A 24655-nucleotide genomic window follows, 5' to 3' on the forward strand; every position below is an offset into this window, starting at 1 on the left:
TCCAAATTTCCACAGTTATTTCAAATTGCCCAAGAAGGTACTCTGTAAATTGATATCTAAAGCAAAACAAGTAGCAAATAAAGCCTACATAAACAGGTCTATCAAAAAATGTAAAGCCATGTGGGATACTGCCAGAAAAATTTACAAAGTGATGTCAAACAGAAAACAACAGAATCTCTTCAGTATAATGACCAACAAATAACAGACACCAAACACACTTGTGATGAATTCAGTAAACACTTTTCTGGAATTGCTAGGTATCTTTCAGTTTGTCACTCTCCACCAACATCTTTCCCTCCAAAGTGTAATAATATCTGGAACTCTGGAGGAGGTTCTCACAGTTCTTAGGAGCATGAAAAACTCCATCACATAGCCTTGATGGTTTACCTAGCTGTGTAATAAAACAGGTTGCTGATGAAAACTGCTCAATGGGTACAAGCATTTTCCCTCAACCACTGAAAACTTCCAAGATAGATCCATTATACAAGAAAGGGGAAAAGCAGATGTGTCCAAAATAATGGAAAAAATTGTATATACTTGAGTAATGACCTTTCTTGATAATAACTCCATCCTAATAGCACAACAGTTTGACCTTCATAAAAATAAATCCACCCATGAGGCTCCCTTTTCATTTACTGATCAGATAATACTGCATTTAATGAAAAACACTATGCATTTGGACTTTTCATTGATCTGGCAAAGACATTTGATCTGATCAGTCACACACTGCTCCTATGTGAACTAGATGCTTACAGTATAAGAGGAGTCTCCAATGAATGGTTTCAGTCATATCTGTCAGACATAGCGAAGTTGGTTAAATAATAGCAATTCTCAGGTTGACTTTGTACTTTAAAATAGAGATTGCTGCTTAGAAAGTATTGTAATGTGAATGTATGTATATACTGTCCTTTAAAAGGGATGTGTATTTAGAAATCTATGTAAAAAAAGGTTTATGCTCCTTCAGCTGTGTATTGCTATAAGTTGTATTCCATATCATGAGGATGATTTTATGGATAAATAAATAAGGCATATGTTAAATTTTGGTTACATGATAAATCATACAAATTCAAAGGCTGTCTGCACAACTAAATACCTAGGGATCACATAGATAATGTAGGGGAAGATGAACCAAAAACTGTGTTTCATTGGTAGAATACTTAGAGGGTGCAACTAATCTAAATACGCTTCTTACACTACTCTTCTCTGTCCTCTTCTGGAGTACTGATGCACAGTGTGGGTCCTTACCAGATAGGTGTGACAGATGAGATCGAAAAAGTTCAAAGAAAGGCAGTTCATTTTGTATTGTTGTGAAATAGGCAAGAGGGTGTCATGGGTATGATATGTGAGTTGGGATGACGAACAAGTCATTTTTAATTGACACAATATCACCACTCTTCTCCTCTGAACGCAAAAGTATTTTGTTATGTCCACCTATGAAGGGAAAAATGATCGTAATGATAAAATAAGAGAAATTAGAGCTCCCACAGAGGGATTTATGTTCATTTTTCTGTGTGAATTGCAGTAACCACGTAGATGTACATTCAGTGGTATGCTTCTTACAGTAGAGGATGAAGTATGAAATGTTACAAGGCAAGAAAAAGCAAAAACTCAACAGGCCTAAATGATATCCCTGTGTGTGTGTTTGTGTTTGTCAAAAGAATACATAAACAGCCTCAAAGCCACATTAACAGAAAACCTTAATGAATCTTTCACAACTGGTTGCTTCCATAACTGTCTGAAGCATGCAAAAATATTCTGACTGTTTCTTGGAAGTTCATACTCCAGATCATAGGCTACATAAAAAAGACATAAAAAAATTAATACAAACTGCAACCATAGCACAGGGTCAGGTCACTGACTTCATCAGCACAAGAAAAAAGTAGGAGAAACAAAGCAGTGCATTATATCAATGTGTAAAAGAATATAATAAATTTAGACAGGAAATTGAAGAAATAAATAACATCCACTCTTTCAGAAAAAACTCATAAAGTGTACTTGCAAGAACACTGGCACTATACCACAAGTGAGCATTTTATTAAAAATATATGGAACTATGTAGATCACATAGGTATTGAGATGGCTATTTATATCTGCTTATAAATACTTCAATACTTATATAAAAAGTGTTGTATATATATTGACAATATCTATATATTGTACAATGTCTAAAGATGGCTAAATAAATAAGAAAAATAAAAGTTTATTACCATAATGATTTTTTTGTTCACAAAACAAAGGTTTATAGTGGGCTGTATGTAAAGAACCAGTAATTACAATAGTGGCTCTCTTCTGCAGTATTAAGGTGTCATGCACACAAATAGGGCTGCTCCACAAAATAGTAGCATATGATATACTTCAGAAAAATGAAACCTAGGATGTTGTAATACATATTTCAAGCAGTACATAAGTTGCCATAACACATAAATTATTTTAAACAGATTAATACTAATATATTCTACACGTCGACTCCGAGACAATTTACAATCTAAATATACCCCCAAAAACTTAGTGTAAATTGGGTCATCTAAGGGAAGCTTGTGTTTTAGAGTAAAAACCATCTACTGAATTTTGTTTCCACTCAGCAAGAATCCACTAAACCAATAAGATGCTTGAGTGCTTATCCTTTCAACACACTTACCAAGGCTACTGAGGTCATTACTACTATGAAGGCAAGTTGTGTTGTCTGGATCTAGTACTGTAGGCTACAAGAGCTAATAAATGATGGCAGGTCATTAATCTAGCAGTAACCTGTAAGAACTGTCAACCATCTATAAATCACCAGTATAATATATCTAAAAACAAAGATGCTGTAACTTACCAAACGAAAGCGTTGGTATGTTGATAGGAGACAATAAAAAACACACAAACCCACACACAAATTTCGAGCTTTTGCAACCTAAGGTTGCTTCATCAGGAAAGAGGGAAAGACGAAAGGATGTGGGTTTTAAGGGAGAGGGTAAGGAGTCATCCCAATCCCGGGAGTGGAACGACTTACCTTAGGTCTTTCCACTCCAGGGATTGGGATGACTCTTTACCCTCTCCCTTAAAACCCACATCCTTTCGTCTTTCCCTCTTCTTCCCTCTTTCCTGATGAAGCAACCTTAGGTTACGAAAGCTCGAAATTTGTGTGTGGGTTTGTGTGTTTTTTATTGTCTCCTATCAACATACCAACGCTTTCGTTTGGTAAGTTACAGCATCTTTGTTTTTAGATATATTTTTCCCACGTGGAATGTTTCCCTCTATTATATTCTTACCAGTATAATAGTTACACATTTTAGAACATCCAGATTTTTTAAAAAAAAATATTCATTACCCTGCTTCATCTGATCATGTTGTATTCATTATATTTTAAATCGATATTGTGATAATAATCTTTGCAAGATTATTTGGCAGTACTATTATGACTGAACAGTTTGGTGCTAGTGTGCTTTGGTTGTAGCTCAATATGGTACAAAAACTTATAATCTTTATGTAATCTTTAAAGCATCTATCACTTACCATTGAATTATCAAAATGCATTGTTTATCTCATATTATGTAAAATTTTTAGTTTTTCTTAAATATCTATTAATTTGTTGGTTTGCTTAGGTTTTTTTCACCTTAGACAGTAATAATTTTGTTATAAGTCTTTACTTACATGCCCTAAATCTTAGTTAATTAGTTTCTGATGAGATACAGGGGATTAATAATTAATAAATTACCAGCAGTTCAAGTATTGATTGCAAATTTTATTGCACTTGCAGTCCATGTCAGCTGACAGTTTCTGAAAACCAAAATTCCTTGAAGTTATATGGAGGAGATGACTGCAGTGCATTTGAGCCCCTGCTGAATCTTACAACAAAGCCCCCAACAGATTTCTATACTCTTGCTGACATACACAGCAATGGGTCCAGCATGCGGGGAGAGTCAGTGAACCTACTTGCTGTTGTTCGTGATGTAAGTTATAACTTGCTTCTAAAGTTTTTCAGTTAAATATATTCAATTATTGATTTTGCTCCAATTACCTTTAGTAAAATGTTTGCATAGTCATCAGTTTCTAACACGAATAGAAATTGAGAGAGAAAATATCTGTCAAGTGATATATGTCAGAAACGGTAGACAATGAATCGTAAAGACAGGCTCTTGAGAGATGAATGAGATGTAAACTAGTAAAGACTGCAGTCATTTGAAATTCTCTGTCAGTTGTGTAAACTATCATATGAAAGAGAGTGGAAATTATATAGACAATGTATGAATGTGAAGACAGCAGAAGAGTTAATGTATAGACAGCAAGGAAATAAATCGTGGTACAAGGTCCAAGGCAGTACAGTAACCATGTAAATTATAGTACTAGAAGTAATAGTTGTAAAGCCATTTTAGACTAACTAAATAATGAAAGGGACAGGGGACCAGGGAGTAAACAACAAGCAACATGGGGGAATTAGAAGGCAGAAGAAAAAGGAAGACAAGAATTATTATATCTGTTTGCACCACTCAACTTTACCTAAGCTCTTTGATTGTAGCCCAGGATGAGCATAAGTAGATACATGACACAGGAAGCCTGAAATAGTGGAATTATGATAGGATAAATCACAAACAGGTTCAAGAACATTCCAGGACAATCCAAACCATAACACAAGTTAAATACCGGCTTAACACAAACCTACTGAAAAGAAGGCCAGGCAGGAAGATAGTCAGTAGCATAGATCAGAATTCTGTCTCACCATGAAGATAGGCATAGTATTCAACAGTAAACACAGCAGTTATTGCTAATGAAACTTGTCATGCAATGACTGCAGTCACATGCTAGTGGTGCACTAGTTGGTCAACTGAGTGCAGTCAACTCTTCCATCTTGCAATCCACCAAGTATACTAAATCACTCCCACCAGTAACTGATCCATAAGTACAATAATGGCTGGAATAAAATCTGAACCAGTGATAGGAGCAATAGCTGAAGTGTCTGCAAAGGCTCCTTCGTGGAGCTTGTAAGGGTGTGCCAAATTTGACTTTACTTAGTATCATCAAAGGTGATGTTCAAGGCTGGTATGAGTCCACTGCAGAAAATACCAGAGAGCTGGATGTGTCAGTAAGAGCTGTCCATGTCCATTAGAGCCCATAATTGTTTATGTTATCACTCCTCATGGATGGGAGGCCTGTGCAAAAAAAGTGGTGACAGATAGTTGGGTCATTAGTGGCTATAGAAATTGTTCTGTGTAGTAGTTGGAAAAGGGATTGCATGCCAAGGACATTGTTTGTAGTCATCAAGTTCTGATAGTTGCAGCCCTGGGCTATTATGTTGGCATATGGAGGTCTTTGACTGTGGTGGAGAACGTCTGATGTCCTTGGTAGGTGATGACTGTTTCTGGTATCCATTCTGACATGAATCCAAATGTCCATACCTGGACCTATAATCCAGCATGGAAAAGCTGTCACTTGGCTTGTGGTACTGGATGCTGCAGGTGCAGGAGATACTGCATTAAGTGGTGAAAACAGCTGTGTAAGATATGGACTGGTCTACATTATCAGTAGTCAGTATAATTTGCGAGGAAGCTTGTCTAAGTGTTTTAAGTGCCTTTTTAATTTGTGGCTTGAAGGTCCTCCCTTATCTCTAAAGCCTGGATTTGTGTTCTGGTGAAACTGACTGATTATGAGGTGCTGAATGCTGTTCCCACTGATGGGAGGTAAACTGAAAATCTTTATCAGAAATGTTCATAGTTGGTGCACCATTAATACAACAATTGCCATTGCCTTGATGTCTGCCAGCATTGTGATGGATGGCATGCCGGCCAGATGTGGAACATTGAATAAAGCATCCGCATCAGGAGTCCAAGGGCCAGTGTAACTCATATATATGGGCTCCCAAGAGTGCTGTTGGATTGGCCAAAGCAAGTAGTAGTGGGATGACAAAGACCAGTTTTCTACACAGACTGTACATTCACAGACTGTCATGTTGATCTACGTATTGGTGCTGGGCCAGTTAACATGACCCTGGACTATACACTGTGCTGTAACATGCCTCAACACAACAGATGAAGAAGCTACAGAAATAGCAAGCAGAGGGCCTCCAGAAAGTCCACCGTATAGTCAATTTATTACATGACCTGCAGGAAGATGCTGTGCATCACTTTGGGACAGTGGAAAAGTGTGTCAGATCTGTATTATGAAGAACAGGCATCCATGGGCAGCTGAACTGGCCATGCTGTTTCACTGGATATGAGGATCCACCTACGGGCTGGGTTCTTGATAGTGATAGCAGCCACATCTCTTGATGTGACTGTAGAATCATCCTGTGACTGCTGTAAATGTTGCTTTAGCTGGAAGCAGAGTGCATCTTTCACATTAAATTCAACAACTCCCCTCATTAGGAGGGACAATAAGGTACAGCAGAAAGATAAGAAGCTACTTATATGTAGCGTACAACATGCACTGAAGTTCTTGCTTGAGGCAGAATGTATTACAGAGGAAATACGGAAATCATTCTCAGACAGAGGGAAGGAAAACTGAAGAGAATTGATGCAATACACTAAGACAAAATGGATAAAATTGTTTTGATTAAAGATGAGGAAATAATTGAAAGTGACAAAGCAAATAAAGTTAGAGACTTTATGACCTATTCTTACAGGAAGAGGTGTCTACCTGCGCACATGAAGACAGCCTCAAAGAGCATCTACCACAAACAGACAAAAAGAAGAAAGCATGATACCATTCTCTGCTATGTGAAATTTACGGCCATGGTGGCTACAAAACTGCACCTCAGTTGGATGTGGGAAATGATCTAACAGAAAATTATGTGACAGCTGAGTTCTGACAGTCAGTTTATGGAACAAATGTTACAATAGGATGTTAGTAAGTTGGAAAATTTGAAATTATTTGTGAGTGGGCATACAAGTGCTTTATTAAGGCGTGTGAACTTAAAGAATAAGTTTCCTCGCCAAAGTTGCAACACTGAGCTTTAAAAGATGCTAACCAGTTTATTTCAGACAAATTCCATTTCTTAGCCTCTTTTCAGGGGAGAAATGTTGTAAAGAATTTGACAGTGAACAGTTACCAGGGTAGAGGAGAGAACCATAGAAGGAGAAAGGACTATGCAGTGGGAACAGGGAAGAGCATAGAGGCAGGTGGAGGGCAGAGATCAGCAAAAGTTGAAGCCAGGGTGGGTTACAGGAATGAAGAATAGAATAGAATATTTTTATTAGCCTTTCAGTATTTTTCATACAATTGGCTTCATCAAAATTTACAGAAGGATAAGTTACAGAAAAAGTTCCCACCTGTGCAGTTCAGAAAAGCTGGTGTTGGTGGGAAGAAACAAGGTGGGGGTTCTTGTTGCGGAATGAATGGCAGCTGTTAAAATGGAGGTATTGATGTTGGTTAGTAGGTTTGATATGGGCGGAGGTACTCGTGGAGCGATTCTTGAGGTGGAGGATGACATTGAGGAAGATGTCTTCTTGGGTTGAGGAGAACTGAGTAAGCAAATGGAGGAGAAGGTGTGAGGTTCTGGAGGTATTTAGATAGGGCGTTCTCAGTTTTGGTCCACAGCTTGAAGATGTTATCATTGAATGTGAACCAGGTGAAGGGTTTTGGATTCTGGGTAGCTAGAAAGGTTTCCTGTAGATGGCCCATGAAAAGGTTGGTGTAGGATGGTGCCATGTGGGTGCCCATGGCTATACTGTGATTTTGTTTGTAGGTAATGCTTTCATATGAGATGTACTTGTGGTTGAGGATGTAGTTGGTCATGAACTGCTGCACTGCCTAATTGCCAAGAATGCCATACAACACATTGTGCTTAATTTTAACAATTACTTCATAGCCTGTGCCCTCTGGGTTCTCCCCGCCAACACTAGCTTTTTTAAATTTTGCAGTTAGGAACTCTACCTGCAATGTATCCTTTGTTTCCATAATCATCTTGGCCTCAACCTTCATTAGTTCCTGTCTTCCAGTTGTCCCTATGCTCTTCATTGCTCCCACTCCAGCCTCACACACGCTTTATGCCACTCAGTGCAACTGCCTAGTCCTTTCTCCTCCACTGCTCCCTCCCCCCTTTGCCCTCCCCATCCCCTCCACCCTCAACACAGCCAACTGATGATGCATCTAGCAGCCCACATCTCTACCGACTCCCCCTCAAAACCTACTCTGTAATTCCTTCCCCTTCTTATTTCTTTTATGCTAACCACTATCCACGACAGCCATGATCACTGCTCACTGCAGTAGGGCCCAGCACTCTGTGTGAGTTATGCTTGTATGGATGTGTTTGTGTATTTTTCCAAACATTAAGAAGATATTGTAGTCTATTTAGGTGCCTGCATCTAAATAAATATTCCAGAATGAACTGTTTTTTAGTGAATGGCGGACGGTACCACATTCCACTACTAGTCATTGGCTTTCCTGTTCCACTCGCAAATGGAGAGAGGGAAAAATAACTGTCTATATTCATGCTTATGAGCCCTGATTTTTCTTATCTTGCCTTCTTCGTCCTTATGCAAAATGTTTGTTGACAGCAGAGGAATTGTTCTGTGATCAGCTGCAAAAACCTGTTCCCTAAATTTTCTCAATAGTGTTTCATTCTTTCCAGGGATTCCCATTTGAGTTCGCAAAGTATGTCTCTAACACTTGTGTATTGATTTAGTCTAACAGCACATTACTGAACTGTTTCAATGTCTTCCTTCAATCCAGTGGTTGCTAATACGGGAATAATTACCGCCTAAGGGGTAGAATGAAATTTTGTAAGGGATAAAAATAAAGGGGTTCAACTGTGTTTCAATCATAAAACTAAATCATTTTTAAGAGTTCATTACTATTGTCACTATTTTGCAAGAGTATAATACTGATTATGTAATTTTTTTCAAATACTAATGTTAACACATTACCCAAAATGGTTGAGGTTACTGCTTGTAAAATGAATGTATGAATGTCTCTGTCACACAGTCCACACACTGCACACATGCTTTGTACTTTATACCTTGCATCTACGACAGCAAAGTTGAGACATATAATCATATATACTAATATATCTCCTGAAAAGGCCTCCGAGTTGTAGGTAGTTACCTCAATAGACCAGAAGTTGCTTCATTATTCACTTTGCAACAGTAAATGAACCAACTTACAGCACAACACAGCAGTAACTATGTAATGAGTACTGCACTGCTGCACAGCCTATTATTACAGTGATGTACCTATTCAGTTGCCTTCTGAATAGTATCAGCAGAATAAAAACAGTAATACCTTTAAGCACACAGTCAGAGAAATACCGCAGAAAAGTCCATTTTACTATGTAAATGAATTTACTGATTATTGCAAGGAAAACCCAAAAATATGGTAAGAAGTAACAATCATTCAATTCAAAAAACAATACAATATGAATGTATGTACGTAACTTTAAATGTAGGGGAAATAGTTATATACTGTGAAAAAGAACTGAATGCACTGTACAGTATCATAAATGTATTATACTGTAATTTGTGCTATAAATATGATAAGCTGTAGAAAGCTGTTGTTGTAATGGGTGTCCGGGAAGTAGGGACAAATCTGAATTCTGGGGATTATGTCATACGATGGTTGTCAGCCATGACTTTTTCTTGTTTGTTATCTGAAATCCTCTCCCATTAGTAGCCTGACAGCTTTTGTGTGTTGAGCATTGTTGTATGATGTTTATTTCCGTCATGAAGCAGATGACAACTGAGCAACGTATCCAAGTGGTAAAAATGTATTACAAAAACAGTGAAAGTTCCTTGGCAACCATCCATGAATTGCGTGTGACACTTGGACGTAATGCTATTCCATCCGAATCATCAGTTCAGTAGTTGATCCGGAAGTTTGAGACCACGGTTTCTGTTTCAAACATTAAAAAAAAGCACGACGACTGCATTCCTTTCGAACACAAGAAAACATGGCTGTCGTGTGACAATGTGACTGTAAGTCCCAGACTATTGGTATGCCAATAAGCTCAACAATTGAATTTATCACCAAGTTCACTGCATGAAATGCTTTCTAAAGATCTGAAAATGCGTATATACAAGATTCAACTTACGTCAGAACTGATGTCTGCAGCTCATGGAAAGACACATCAACTTGCGCACTGGATCTTGGCTTGACAAACGGAGAATGAGAACTTCACAAAAAGAATAATTTTCTCAGTTGAGGTGCACTTCCACCTCAGTGGGCACATCAGTAAGCAAAACTGCAGAATTTGGGGTAATGAAAATCTGTGAGTGACTGTGGAAGATAAAATGCATCCACAATGCATGGCTGTGGGGTTGGGCTCTGGGCGGGAGGAGGGATCGGTCCGTATTTTTTTGGAAATTATGAGGGAGCTGTGAATGATGACCATCACCAAACCATGCTTTCTGATTGGTTTTTACCTCTTGTTGAAGAAAATGATGATTTTTTAGTTTCAACAAGATGGTGAGACATGTCATACATCCCTTGAAATGATTGCTCTGCTGATTGAAAAGTTTCTCAAAAAATTATCTCCTTGATTGGCAACCACAAATGGCCTACCAATCATGCGATTATACACCTCACAACTCTTTTTGTGGGTATTTGTGAAATCAAAAGTGTATGTCAACAAACCACAAACAATGCACCAATTGAAGGATATTATAAGGGTTATTAATGGTATCCCACCAGATGTTTGTGAACGTGTCATCTAGAACTTCAACGAATGCATTGGTCATTGCCACTCGGCCTTGGATGGTCAAGTGGAGAATATAATTTTTCATACATAAATGGGAGAACTTACTTAATGTGTTTATTTAAAAAATAAATTACATTTTCAATAAATTTAGCACTTAAATATTTGTCCCTACTTCCCAGACACTCTCTATAACCAAAATGTCAAGGCCTATATGTAATTATACAACACATATCAACTGAAATGCACCAAACGGCTAAACAAATAAATAAATAAATATTATTGTTATTGGTGACAGTGGCAGACACAAAACATTGGCAACTTTAAGTCTTCCTGTTTCTGCAATATCAGAAGTAGGGAATCCTGCAAAAAAGTGATTTATAAACAATATGATGCACACATTAGTTGATTTTGAACTGGGAGAAAGGTGTGGGTGAAGCAAGTGTAGCTAGGAAAAGGAGTGGTACAGAGTAAACACATTTTTAATGAGCATCTGTCCTCAATGCAGATAGTCAGCTTTCTTTTGTGAGAAGCAGCTGCAGGAAGTACTCATGATTCACTGGGAATTACATCATCAGTATGTAAAAAGAAGGTTGTTAGGAAGAAGCAGTACCAATTTTCTCATTAATTTATGGTATAGTAAAATGCTTACAAAAACTAAATATTATTTATCTTTTGTCATTTTAAAAATATAAGTATTCTAAGAAAATTCTTTTCATTCCAAAGTTTAGCTAGGCGCAAAGCGGAGGGGCAGAGGGAAATGATAACTAACATATGATTGCACTCGGACTAATGGTGGGAAGCACTGCTTTAATCCATCCTGCTGGGAATCCCAAATACTTGAGCAGCACTCATGAATGGATTGCAACAAGTGTTCTATACATGATATCCTCTGTAAATGACCTACATTTCCCTAAAACTCTTCCAATAAACCAAAGTTGACCATTCACTTTCGCTACTGCTGTCTTTATCTTCTTGTTCCATTTTATATCACTTTTGCAATGTCATGTCTAGGTATTTAATCAATGTCACTTTATCACACAGCACACTACTAATAGCTTAATCAAACATAATGGGGTTATTTTTCCTACTCAACTGCATTGACTTATGTTTCTCTGTATTCAGAGCAAGCTGTCATTCATCACAGAAAATAGAAATTCTGTCTGACTAATCCTGTACCCTTCTACAGCCAGTTGAAGACAGTGGTTTCCTGTATACAGTTGCAGATTGCTGCTCACCCTGTCTGCCAGATCATTTAGGCATATAGAGAATGAGAGCAGTGTTATCTCACTTCTTGGGGCACTTCTGACAGTATTCTTTGAAGTGTATCATGCGTTTGTAATGGTCAATTTGTGTACATCTTATGTTAGTAGCATATTATAAACTTTACCTTTTGGATCTTGGAAGCAGTTGCAGAAGTTCTGTGGCCCAGGTATCTTGACTTCATACTCCTTTTCCTCCATTGCAATGCCTTTGTCAGTCTGGAAAGTTACTTAAGATACTAGCTATTGCTGAATGATTTTGTACTCTTCTTGTTTGAGGTGGTTTCTTATGTATGTCTGGAAACATGTTGGATCAGATTTCAGTTTTGTGATATTGTTATAGGAGATGAAATCTTAGTTTTTTTTATATATATTGTTCTTTGTTGATAAGTACTGTGCTGTTCCCTTTATCAGCCCTTGTGACTAGGATGTTGTTAGATTGTAGTTTTTCTTTTAATTTCTTAGTGGTGTTGTTTTCTGTTTGAAGTTTACTGTTTTGCTCTATTTTTGACATGGACACTATGTTGTTTATTTCTTTCTTCACTAGTTCTTGTGTTAGCCCGATATTTATAGTGTTATTTTCTTGTTTCTCTTCCTCTGTCAGGATGCTTTCTGTTTCTACTAACAGATTTTTTTCTATTCGGGTGGAATTTGTGCTGGTGGGTGTGTTATACTTCGTGGTACTTTTCTACCTGGTTATTTTTATTTGTGAGGGGTTTTTTTTTTTTTTTTTTTTTTTTTTTTTTTTTTTTTTTTTTTTTTTTTTTTTTTTGGGGGGGGGGGGGGGGGGACATTGCAGTGTTCTTGCTGTCATGTGTTCAATTTTTTTGTATTATGTTGATCACACTGTTGGGTTCTTAATAAATGCTAATAACTCAAGATGTACATCATATAACATTCTATTAAGCATGAATTTCTTGGTATAAAGTGAGTTCATTTCATTCTTTAACCAAGTCATTTTTGCAAAAGATTTCATTCTTTGTGCCACCAAAGAGTTGTTTCTGACATTTACATTAATGTATCTCAGAATTACATTATTTATTTTGCAAGTCTTATTGAATCTAATGTGTTGGATGATCTTATGGAGTTTGAGATGGTTTTTCTTGAAACTGTTGTATAACTTAATGGGAAATGCTGATATGGCTGTATTATCGCCATTTTTTTCTCTTTTCTGTCATTCCTTAGTTGCTTTATAATTCATGGAGCTATGTTTCATCTATCCAACTAAATGAAAAGCAGTTTGTTTGTTTCCATAAGCATTTCACTTCTTCTATTTTTGAAGCATCTTCAGTGGCCCGTTATACACGTTTCTTTTATTTGTAGAATAACAGTATTACATAGTAGTTACAATATGTTACTATGTTACATTTTGTTGTGTTCTTCTCTTATTTTTCAGATTAGAATCAACCTTTGTAGCACAAATTTCATGAGGTGAAATTATTTTCGTTGTTACTTGCGATTTCAAATTCTGTTAGCCCATTTGTGTGGACCTGGAGATGTGTTCATTAGTCCCCATGCTCCAGATGGCCAATTTCTGGGGGGGGGGGGGGGGGTATTCTTTAACCCACATTTGGTACAACACATCACTTCTTCTATCACTTGCACTTTTCATTTTGTGATCAACATATGTGTGTTTACAGTGAGTGGTGTTCGCTGTGTATTTGTCTTTCGTCTTGTTGATGTTGTGCGTGTGGTTTAATATTTTTCCTTTGTTTGTTTGTGCATATGTGTGTGTGTGTGTGTGTGTGTGTGTGTGTGTGTGTGTGTGTGTGTGTGTGAGTGTGTGCGTATTTTGTTATGTATAATGATATCAAGTGTTGTTCTTTGTGAGAGCATGTGTGATTCTTTAAAATGGATATTGTGTGTGTGTGTGTGTGTGTGTGTGTGTGTGTGTGTGTGTGTGTGTGTGTGTGTGTGTGAGAGAGAGAGAGAGAGAGAGAGAGAGAGAGAGAGCAGAAGATTCATTAATTATTTATTCTGGTTGTATTTCAGATGTTTGTTTGTTATTGTTTTAATGGCTAAGATGATCAGAGAATTATTGCTTATGTGGATTTAGTCATTAGGTACTGTATTTTTTGTTGCAAGGGCTCTTTGTATATGAAAGTTTTCTTGTAATGTCAGAAACTTTTTGTTGTGATAGTTCACTCTAATAATTGTCATGTCTTGTTCCATGTTGGATGGTTCATGTCCATGTTTTATCAGGTGTTCGGCAAAGGTAGAATGGCTATTTTCATACTTCCAGCTTCTTATGTGTTCTTTATATGTTGTTATGCAGTTCCTACCTGTCATCCTCAAATATACTGATTCACATTCTTGTCACTCTAACTGGTATTTAACTGCCCCTCGGTATTTATCAGGTTTGTCTGCTGTCTATAAATGTGAGTGGAGTGTTTCACCTGTGCCTTATGTAGACAATAGAGCTCAGGCACACATGTCCTCATTATTTCACTTAGCAGAATATTGAACTTCAAGGAACTGGACTATCCAGCTAAATTCTTCTGCCTTACTATCTTGAAGTAAGCCTTAGAATAACAATAGCACCCTACCATCATGAGACTGTCGAACACACTGCTTAATGCAGAAAAATACTTCCAATATAATCCCAAACTGACATGGTAATAATGTCCCCTTATTTCCTTTTGCTCCCATTGTGATACAGGTCCCCCTTCGAAAGGGTCCACCTGACAACTTTATATTGAGGTGCATTATCTTGTACATGATGGGAGTATCTTTCTACCCTTCGACCACTTTTCTGTTCTCAAAGTAGCTTACTTCCCTTTATAGCTGGAGATTATTTTTGTATTGCGTAGCTTACTTATCTACTGTGGCCCACATGCCTTCCTCTTTCCTGAGCCCACGTTAGAGACTTATGCTGTACCCCGTCCTGTCCTAAGGTGCATAACTAGATGTTAGCTTGTAACTTACTTTCAAGGGTGGACATATATTCTCTTGCCCCTCTCCCCAGTGAACATGATGATGCTTGCATGTAGCACTTGTAACCACAGTAGAATAGGTATTGTTTAACATACTATTTATTATTTTATTTTGTTGTAGGGACTGACTATTATTACATAGGTCTTATACTTTTCTCACATCTGTTTTACTGAAGGGTCGCAATTTAAAAGGGTTCACACTTCATTTAAATTATTCTCACTACTCATTAGTTTGTTACATTCATTATTTCCCCTCAGTGAAACTGTAAAAGAACATGTTATTATTATACTTACTTACTTACTCACTCACTGGTCATACCGGACTCGAGAGTCCATTACCGCAGCAACGTATTATTATTATACAGTGATCAAAATGTGCAATTATCTCTGAATAGATGTTATCCAAAGGCCTCCATTTATACTTACTGTCATTAAAATTTAAAGAACCTAGAACCAATTGCATCCTTTTGTTCTGTGCAATTTTTAAAAAAAATTATTCTAAGGTAGGCTAAGGAAAAAACACTAAAATTAAATGAAACAGGTTCTCCTAGTCATTTAATTTAGTTGCACTGTTATCCTGGAGCACGACTCCTGCCCCAGAATGTCCTATGTTTCCTGACTGTTGATTGGAAAAGAGTTATCTGTAGATACCTGGATCTCTGTTGCTTAAATCACAAGAACTAATTATTTTGGAGCAATTATTTGTTTGGTTAAGGCCCTAGCAATGATCCACTATGCACCTTAGAGAATTTAGTTTCTTTTATCTGTTGATACCTTGGTGGGTAATGAATTTCTTCATTACTTTTGCCGTGAGAGCTTTCACTGGGTGTATAATCTCCAAGTTCCTTGTTAAATCTACCTAATCCATCAATAAATGTTAATAAATCGCTAACTGTGGACCATCCCTGTACCAAATTTCTTTCATGTTATTCTATGTATTTGTTATTACTCCCCCATATATTATTGTAATACTTGGGATTGAGGAGTTCTAGTGTTGGTTTCTCCTGAGCACTTGGAAACCAGGCTCCTACTGCTGTCTCGTACACACCTGGTAAGGACAAATTACATATTTAGCTTCTTCTTAAATTCCGTGTGTGTTTTTGTTTCTGTATTTAAGAGATTTATTCCCACATTTTGTAACTAAGTGTAATTTGAGGCAGTCAGTAAGACAATAGTTAATCATGTTTGTTTTGAAGAGCCAGGGACCATTTGTTTTGAGCCTAGTAAGGATCAAGCAGTTGGCTACTGCTACATGGTACACACCTGGAAAAAGCAAGTTACATATTTAGCTTCTTATGTGTTTTCTTAGGAACATATTTCTTAAATTTTGTGTGTGTTTCTTCTGTATTTAAGTGGTTTACTCGTCTGGTAGACGCCTGGAAGGAGCAAGTCATGTATTTAGTTCCTTCTGTGTCTCTTGGTGGTATATTTCTTAAATTTCTTGCTTGTTATTTCTCTATTTAAGTGGTTTATTCTCTCATTTTTGTAGTTGTAGAGTGTTGTCATGTAGTCCGATAGTGCACTTATCTTTTCTACCGAACAGTCAGCTACACAGCTCAAAGGCATCAGCCACCTTTGGCGACATGTCACGAGATTAGCAGGTTGCATATCTAGGTTTCTGTCTGTGCATTTTTAGTCAACTCTTAAGTTAGTAATACTGGGATGGGTAGGATGTGTTCATGCTGTGTGCAAACGCAGGTGGAGCTGACCGCAGTTCATGAATAGCTGAATGTGCTTTTGGCTACAGTCAATAATCTTCCGGCTGCTGCCTCAGGATGTAGCTGTGGCTGGGAATCTGGCATGTTGCGTGAGACACTTCAGGCATTGCTTGTTTTGCCCACAGCCTCTGCTGCCGAGGCATCTCCCAATTTACCTGATACAGCTGATCCGCCCTCACAAGAAGATAAGTAGCAGGTGGTAACGCATTTTTGTTACTCGAGGCAAACAGCCAGTGTGGAGGCTGGCCATTTGGCCTTGCCCTTCACCCTGTGAGTGGACAAGTGGCCACTCCTTCAACAGGGTCCTAGGAGGCAAATGGGGAGATGGGTTTACTAGTTATGGGGAGCTCCAGTGTTAGGCGTGTTAAGAAGCTCCTTCAGCAGATAGCATTCAGGGCTGGAAAGAAAGCCAATGTGCACTCAGTATGTCTGCGTGGGAGGGGGAGGAGGGGGGGGGGGGGGGGGCTTGCCTGTAGCTATCAAGCTATCAAGGGTCCAGGGTGCAGTAGTCTGCAAGTTGTGGCTCATGTCGGCATCAACAATGCCTGTTGCTTGGATTCTGAGGCCATCCTCAGTTCAGACAGATGGCTGGCAGAGTTGTTGAAGGCTACTGGCCTCGTGCATGGGGTGCAAGCGGAGCTCACAATTTGCTGCATTTTTCCCAGATTCGATTCATTTCCGTTGGTTTGGAACCATGTAGATAGTCTCAATCAAAGGCTTTGTTATCTCTGTGACGGTCTTGGCTGCAAGTTTCTGTACTTGGGTTATTATCTGGGGAACTGTAGGACTCCCCTTGTATAGATCAGGGGTACACAACATAAAGGAAGCAGCTACTCAGGTAGCAGAGTATTTGTGGAGTGCACACAATGTTTTTTTACTTTAGGTGTTAGGTTGAAATTCTCCGACGAACACTTGCCAGATGACTCGCAGATAGTGAAATTAGGGTATGCTCAAAGGAGACACATTTTGACTGTCAAAATTTTATCTGTAAATTGTCAAAGTATTCATAACAAAGTTCCAGAATTTACTGCCCTCCAGAAAACTTTTTGGACTAAAATTATTCTCAGGACTGAGAGCTGGTTGAAACCCAAAGCAGGAAGCTCTGAAATATTGAGTAATTCGTGGAATGTGTATTGAAAAGACAGATTAGATACTGTAGGAGGAGGTGTGGTCATTGCAATTGACAAAAATATTGTCTCTACTGATGTCGAATTTGAGTGTGACAGTGAAGTTATCTAATCATGTATAGCAGGTCTAGGTGAAATCATTTTAATTGTTGGATGCTTTTACCAGCCATCCAATTCTGCTGTAATGGTTTTAGAGTCATTAACAGAAATTCTATGGTCAGTAGTGAGAAAATACCCAGATCATACAACATTAGTTGGAGGTGGCTTTAACCTACCAAGTACAGACTGGGTCATCTATGGATATGGATTCATTGCAGGGAGCACAGACAGACAGTCTTCTGAAGTTCTCTTTAACACATTTTCTGCAAACTGTCTTGAGCAGCTAGTTCAATGGCCCATATGCAGTGGAAATATTTTAGACCTTGTAGCTAAAAACAAGCCTGACCTAACCGATGATGTTCGTATAGAGTCAAGGGTTAATGACCATAATATTATCATGGCAACTTTGGTTACGAATGTTAATAAGCCACTCAAGAAAGCTAGGAGAATATTTCTGCTAGAAAGTGTAGATACACAGTTGTTAGCATCCCACGCAGACAATGAGCTGACATTATTTAGTTCCAGTGCAATGGACATAGATGAATTATAGGCAAAGTTTAACCAGACTGTAAATCACACTCTGGAGACGTATGTGCTGAGTAAGGGGATTAAGGACAGAAAAGCTCTCAGCTCAAGAGAACACACAAATGATGACAAATGGAAGTTAATAGAAATTTGTGTGTCTATAAAAATATCAATGTATAAAGCTTACAACTACTACCACTGTCATACCTTAGGAACACATCTTGTCAAGAATTCGAGGAAATTCTGGTTGCACACAAAACTGCTAAGTGGGTCTAAGGCTTCTATCCAGTAATTTGTTGACTAATCTGGTGTTGCAATAGAAGATAGCAAAGGTAAAGCTGAAGCTGAAGTTTTAAATTTTGTATTTAAGAAATCATTCACGCAGGAGAATCATACAAACAGACCATTGTTTGACCATCACACGTACTCCCATACAGAGGACATAGTAATGAGCATTGCTGGTGTAGAGAAAGAACTGAAAGAGTTCAAATTAAATAAGTTGTCAGGTCCTGATGGAATCCCAATTTGGTTTTACGAAGAATACTCCACAGCAGTGGCCCCTTACTTAGCTTGCATTTACTGCAAATCTCTCACCCAGCACAAACTCCCAAGCTACTTGAAAGAAGCTGTGTATAAGAACAGCAAAAAAATGGACCTACAGAATTATAGACCGGTATCTTTTGAATATATTCTCACCTCAAATACAATACAGGGTTATTACAAATGATTGAAGCGATTTCACAGCTCTACAATAACTTTATTATTTGAGATATTTTCACAATGCTTTGCACACACATACAAAAACTCAAAAAGTTTTTTTAGGCATTCACAAATGTTCGATATGTGCCCCTTTAGTGATTCGGCAGACATCAAGCCAATAATCAAGTTCCTCCCACAGTCGGTGCAGCATGTCCCCATCAATGAGTTTGAAAGCATCGTTGATGCGAGCTCACAGTTCTGGCATGTTTCTTGGTAGAGGAGGTTTAAACACTGAATCTTTCACATAACCCCACAGAAAGAAATCGGATGGGGTTAAGTCGGGAGAGCGTGGAGGCCATGACATGAATTGCTGGTCATGATCTCCACCACGACCGATCCATCGGTTTTCCAATCTCCTGTTTATGAAATGCCGAACATCATGATGGAAGTGCGGTGGAGCACCATCCTGTTGAAAGATGAAGTCGGCGCTGTCGGTCTCCAGTTGTGGCATGAGCCAATTTTCGAGCATGTCCAGATACACATGTCCTGTAACGTTTTTTTCGCAGAAGAAAAAGGGGCCGTAAACTTTAAACCATGAGATTGCACAAAACACGTTAACTTTTGGTGAATTGTGAATTTGCTGCACGAATGCGTGAGGATTCTCTACTGCCCAGATTCGCACATTGTGTCTGTTCACTTCACCATTAAGAAAAAATGTTGCTTCATCACTGAAAACAAGTTTTGCACTGAACGCATCCTCTTCCATGAGCTGTTGCAACCACGCCGAAAATTCAAAGCGTTTGACTTTGTCATTGGGTGTCAGGGCTTGTAGCAATTATAAACAGTAAGGCTTCTGCTTTAGCCTTTTCCATAAGATTTTCCAAACCATCGGCTGTGGTACGTTTAGCTCCCTGCTTGCTTTATTCATCGACTTCCGCGGGCTACGCGTGAAACTTGCCCACACACGTTCAACCGTTTCTTCGCTCACTGCAGGCCGACCCGTTGATTTCCCCTTACAGAGGCATCCAGAAGCTTTAAACTGCGCATACCATCGCCGAATGGATTTAGCAGTTGGTGGATCTTTGTTGAACTTTGTCCTGAAGTGTCGTTGCACTGTTATGACTGACTGATGTGAGTACATTTCAAGCACGACATACGCTTTCTCGGCTCCTGTCATCATTTTGTCTCACTGCGCTCTCGAGCGCTTTGGTGGCAGAAACCTGAAGTGCGGCTTCAGCCGAACAAAACTTTATGGGTTTTTCTACGTATCTGTAGTGTGTCGTGACCATATGTCAATGAATGGAGCTACAGTGAATTTATGAAATCACTTCAATCATTTGTAATAGCCCTGTACATTTCCTTGAAAGGGAAAAGCTTCTGTCCACAAATCAGCATGAGATCATGCGAACTATGGATGAAGGGCAACAGGCAGATCCCATATTTTCCATAGAGCATTTGACATAGTGCCACACTGCCAATTGTTAACAAAGGCACAGGCATACAGAATAGGTTCCTGTGTTCTTGTTGAGTTACTGTAGAAGGATACAAAATGACATACAAAAAATTTCTAGCTGGTGTGACAAATGGCAGCTAGCTCTAAATGTAGAAACATGTAAGTTATTAGAGACTTATGCAAAAAAACAAACCCATAATGTTCGAATACAGTATTAGTAGTGTGCTGTTTGACACTGTCATGCTGATTAAATATCTAGGCGTGATGTTGCGAAGCTGTATGAAATGAAGTGAGCATGTAAGGACTGTAGTAGTGAAGGACAATGGTTGATTTATGTTTATTGGGAGAACTTTAGGAAAGGAGACCACATATAAAACACTAGTGCGACCCATTGTTGAGTACTGTTGGAGAATTTGGGATCTGCCCCAGTTCAGATTACAGGAAGACATCAAAGCGATTCAGAGGCAGGGTGCTAGATTTGTTACTGGTAAGCTCAAACAACAAGCAAGTATAATGGAGATGCTTCAGCAGCTCAAATGCAAATCACTGGAGGGCAGTTGATGTTCTTTTTGATGAGCAATATTGAGAAAATATAGAGAACCAACATGTGGCTGACTGCAGAGTGAGTCTACTGCTGCCAATGTACATTTTGCATAATGGCCATGAAGATCAGAATAGAGATAATAGGGCTCATATGGAGGCATAGAGACAATTACTTTTCCCCCACCCTATTTGTAAGTGGAAAGGAAAAGGAAACGACAATAGTTGGAGTCCCAAATGATGGAGGTTTAGTTTAGACTTGTACTGCTCACATACGTGTGTCCATACTGTAAGTGTCGCTTGGAACCAGCAGCAATTCAATCCCCATCCGTTTCTTGACCTGCATGAACTGCCATCATTCGTAGCTCAGACTGTAATAGTGATACATGGTACTCTCTACACCACACCATGGCATTCTCCTACAGCCAATGAACGTTCAGTAGTGTTCTGAGTGCTCTGCTGTGAATGTCACACTTGATACAAGCATTAAATGAGATTGTAGTGAATTACTTAGAGAATTTCTATTCCATTTGTTGCGAGTTGTCATAGCTGATGACATTTGTAAGCAACAAATTCTGCACAAACAAGTGACAGACATAATGTGCAGAATACATACTCATACCAAGTGCAAAGCACGTGTGTGCACGTACTGTAAGTGTCACTTGGAACCGGCAACAATTCAGTCCCTGTCCATTTCATAACCTGCATGAATTGCCATCATTCGTGGATCGGACTGTAATAGTGATACGGGGCACTCTCTGCCATGCACCACACCATAGCTTGCGGAGTATGTATGTAGTTGTAGTGGAATACTTTGTTTTAATTTTTCTTGGAAATATCCCAAGAAGTAAACTGCTCAGAGTGTGCCCACTCAGGAACCCTACCTTCTAAATAAATGAGTTGAAAAATCTGTCTAAAAATCATCCCACCATTTAGAGAGCAACCTACAGAATACCCTTTGAAACTAAGTGAGTGGCACCTCCCCATCTGGTTTAAAATTTGGGATTCGTTTGGATAAATTTGTCCCATTACCTATTTGTAATTCTTTGAGCAGTTCTGGTGACAATACATTACCGGTGCTAGATTTCTTTTTGTTTACTCTTTGGTCATCATTTCAAGTTCTTCCCAAATTTTTGAAAATTCCCCTTAATGCTTGTCCAAATCTCCTTCACAATGGGCTGTAGTGACAATCAAATCTACTTTCTCTTGTACCTTTTGATCAACTGTCTCATTCACTTTCTCCTCCAAGTTAGTAAAAACAGATCCTGTGATGTCCATTAACTCTAAATCCTTATTTTGTTCTAACATTTCCAGTTTCCCACATGTGTCTGAGATTTATTGAAGAATTGTTTCAAACTCCCATTTGTTAACCTCTTTCAATTGTTTATTTCCCCATTAATTTCTCAAAATTGTTTGTTAACTTTGTTTCTCACCAGGTTGCATTATTTCGTTGCTTCTAATTACAACTCCTCATTTAATCTAATTATTGTTGTTTGTTAGTTAGGAATCAAAGTATGAATTCCTTTTTTGTCTTCTCTCAATTCCTTTGTATGTTTTTCTAATTTCTCATTTGTTGCAGATAATTCTATTCTAATATCTACTACATTTGAATCAAGTTTGGTAGACAATTTTATTCTAAGATTTACTATGTTTGTATTAAATCCTTCAATTGTCTTTTTGAATTTATTAATCACCTTCTCCATAAACACTTTTAGTACCTCTTCTACAGATTGTGACATACTTTGGGTGACTACTGGCATACACCAACCAATAACAAATCTACTGCCAAACCTTCACTGTAGCCAACTGTCTCCTGGACAACTGCACTCCCAATTATCCCACCCATTCACCAAAACACTGCAATTAGACAAAAAAATCAGTTTGAGTCAAAAACAGACAAAAGTCCATGACGATCTTGTCACATACCACTGACTACAAAACACCAATGCAACATGGTGAGTGAACTGCTATGGTGTTGTTGCTGCTGCAGCTGTTGTTTAGTGAACAGCCGACCTGACCATAACCAGCTACTGTACATTGAGGTGGAACCACTGGTATGGAAGCACTAATATTCTTAACCACAGACTAAATACTCTTTTTTGATTCTTGGCTATTGTCATGGGAATTAATCTTTACTCTTCAACCACTTGACTTCTCATGAATTTTCCATTTTAACTGCAACACTAATAATTACTCTAGCGCCAAGCAAGTGGAGTTGTTGAGCAGTTGCTATGGACAACAATTGCAAATTCTGGAGAAAAATTTTCTTCATAAAGCAATAATTTCCTTACAATTTTGTCTTCTTCTCAATCAAAAGTTATTACTTGCTGACATAGACACATCCAATCGTCCTCATTCAGATGCCAGATATGCGATGTACGATGCATTTGTAATGGTCTGTTTGCCTGTGTCTTACAGTTTCCGTATGTTATAAACTTTACCTTCTGGTACTTGGAGCCAGTAGCAGAAGTACAATGGCCCAGCTATTTTGGCTTCAGACTACTTTTCCTCTGTTGCAATGACTGTATCAGTCTGGAAAGTTACTTAAGATACCAGCTATGATGAATGATTTTGAACTCTTCCTCTTTGCTTTATGTGTATTCACTTTCAATTACAAACAAGAACATTGCATTTTTACATTTGCTTACACTCCACATTATATAAAATTGGCCTTGTACAACGTGTTTGTATATTATGGCTGTCAACCAATGACCAGTTTATCTTTTTAGAGAGATCAACAACCAAGTCTCTCACTCCTTGGGGGTTCCTTGGAGTGGAGTATATCTCCTAGGTGGGACATAAGCAACATGGAATAATTGCTCACTGAAGCAAGTACTGCAATATTGCCACCCTGTTTTGCAGGTATGCTGCATCCGCTCCATTATACAGTACATGTACAAATAAAGCAAAATTTCCATTCACAGAAGGTGTGTCGCAATTGCCTTATAGACTTAAAAAAGGAAGTTCCTTTTTAAAAGTTGTGGACATCATTCATTAGATTGAAAGAATAAGGTATAACACATCACTTTAAGCCAGAGTGATCTGTTACACCTCAACTTATCTCTAATGAACACTCACCATTGAGAACAATGTACTGGGTTACATTACGTAAGAAGTCTTTGAGTCACTCAGATACCGTGGAGTCTACTCCATATGCTCAGACTTTGTTAACAGTCTGCAGTGGCGGACCATGCCAAATGCTAGCCAGAAATCTAGGAATATGGAATCAGCCTGTTAACCTTAATCCACAGTTCACAGGATACCATGTGAGAAAACAGCATGCTGAGTTTCAAACAAGCTATGCTTTCTAAATCTACACTGAAGCTTTTTTGTCTCAAAGAAAATATATTATATTCAGATTTAAAATATGTTCAAGAATTCTGCAGCATACTGGTGTTAAGGAAATGGGTCTGTCATTTTGCAGAGCTTTTCTTTTACTCCTGTTATATACAGGAGTCATCTGCACTTTCTTAAAATCACTTAGGACTTTGCCTTATGTGAAAGATTCACGAAAAATGCAAGGTAAGTAAGGAGCTGATGCCATAGAATAATCTTTGTGAAACTGAAATGGGATTCTGCCCAGACTTGGGAAGTTATTCATGTTCAACTCTTTCAGTTGCTCCTCAGTGCAAGGAGCACCTATTTCTGTGCCCTCCACATGGGAGTCTGTGTGGCAGTCAAACAGTGGTATGT

General features: G+C 38.4%; 1 protein-coding gene across 1 annotated transcript in view; it reads left to right on the forward strand.

Annotated features, from left to right (window-relative positions):
• The window catches only part of LOC124788665 (meiosis-specific with OB domain-containing protein), a 230305-nt gene that overhangs the window by 42850 nt on the left and 162800 nt on the right, over positions 1-24655 (forward strand). The window contains exon 4 of the mRNA XM_047255941.1: positions 3743-3935. Within this exon, the coding sequence (XP_047111897.1) occupies positions 3743-3935 (193 nt within the window). The remainder of the gene's footprint in view (positions 1-3742; positions 3936-24655) is intronic.

This window comes from Schistocerca piceifrons, chromosome 3, assembly GCF_021461385.2.
Source record: "Schistocerca piceifrons isolate TAMUIC-IGC-003096 chromosome 3, iqSchPice1.1, whole genome shotgun sequence".
Lineage (NCBI taxonomy): Eukaryota > Metazoa > Arthropoda > Insecta > Orthoptera > Acrididae > Schistocerca > Schistocerca piceifrons.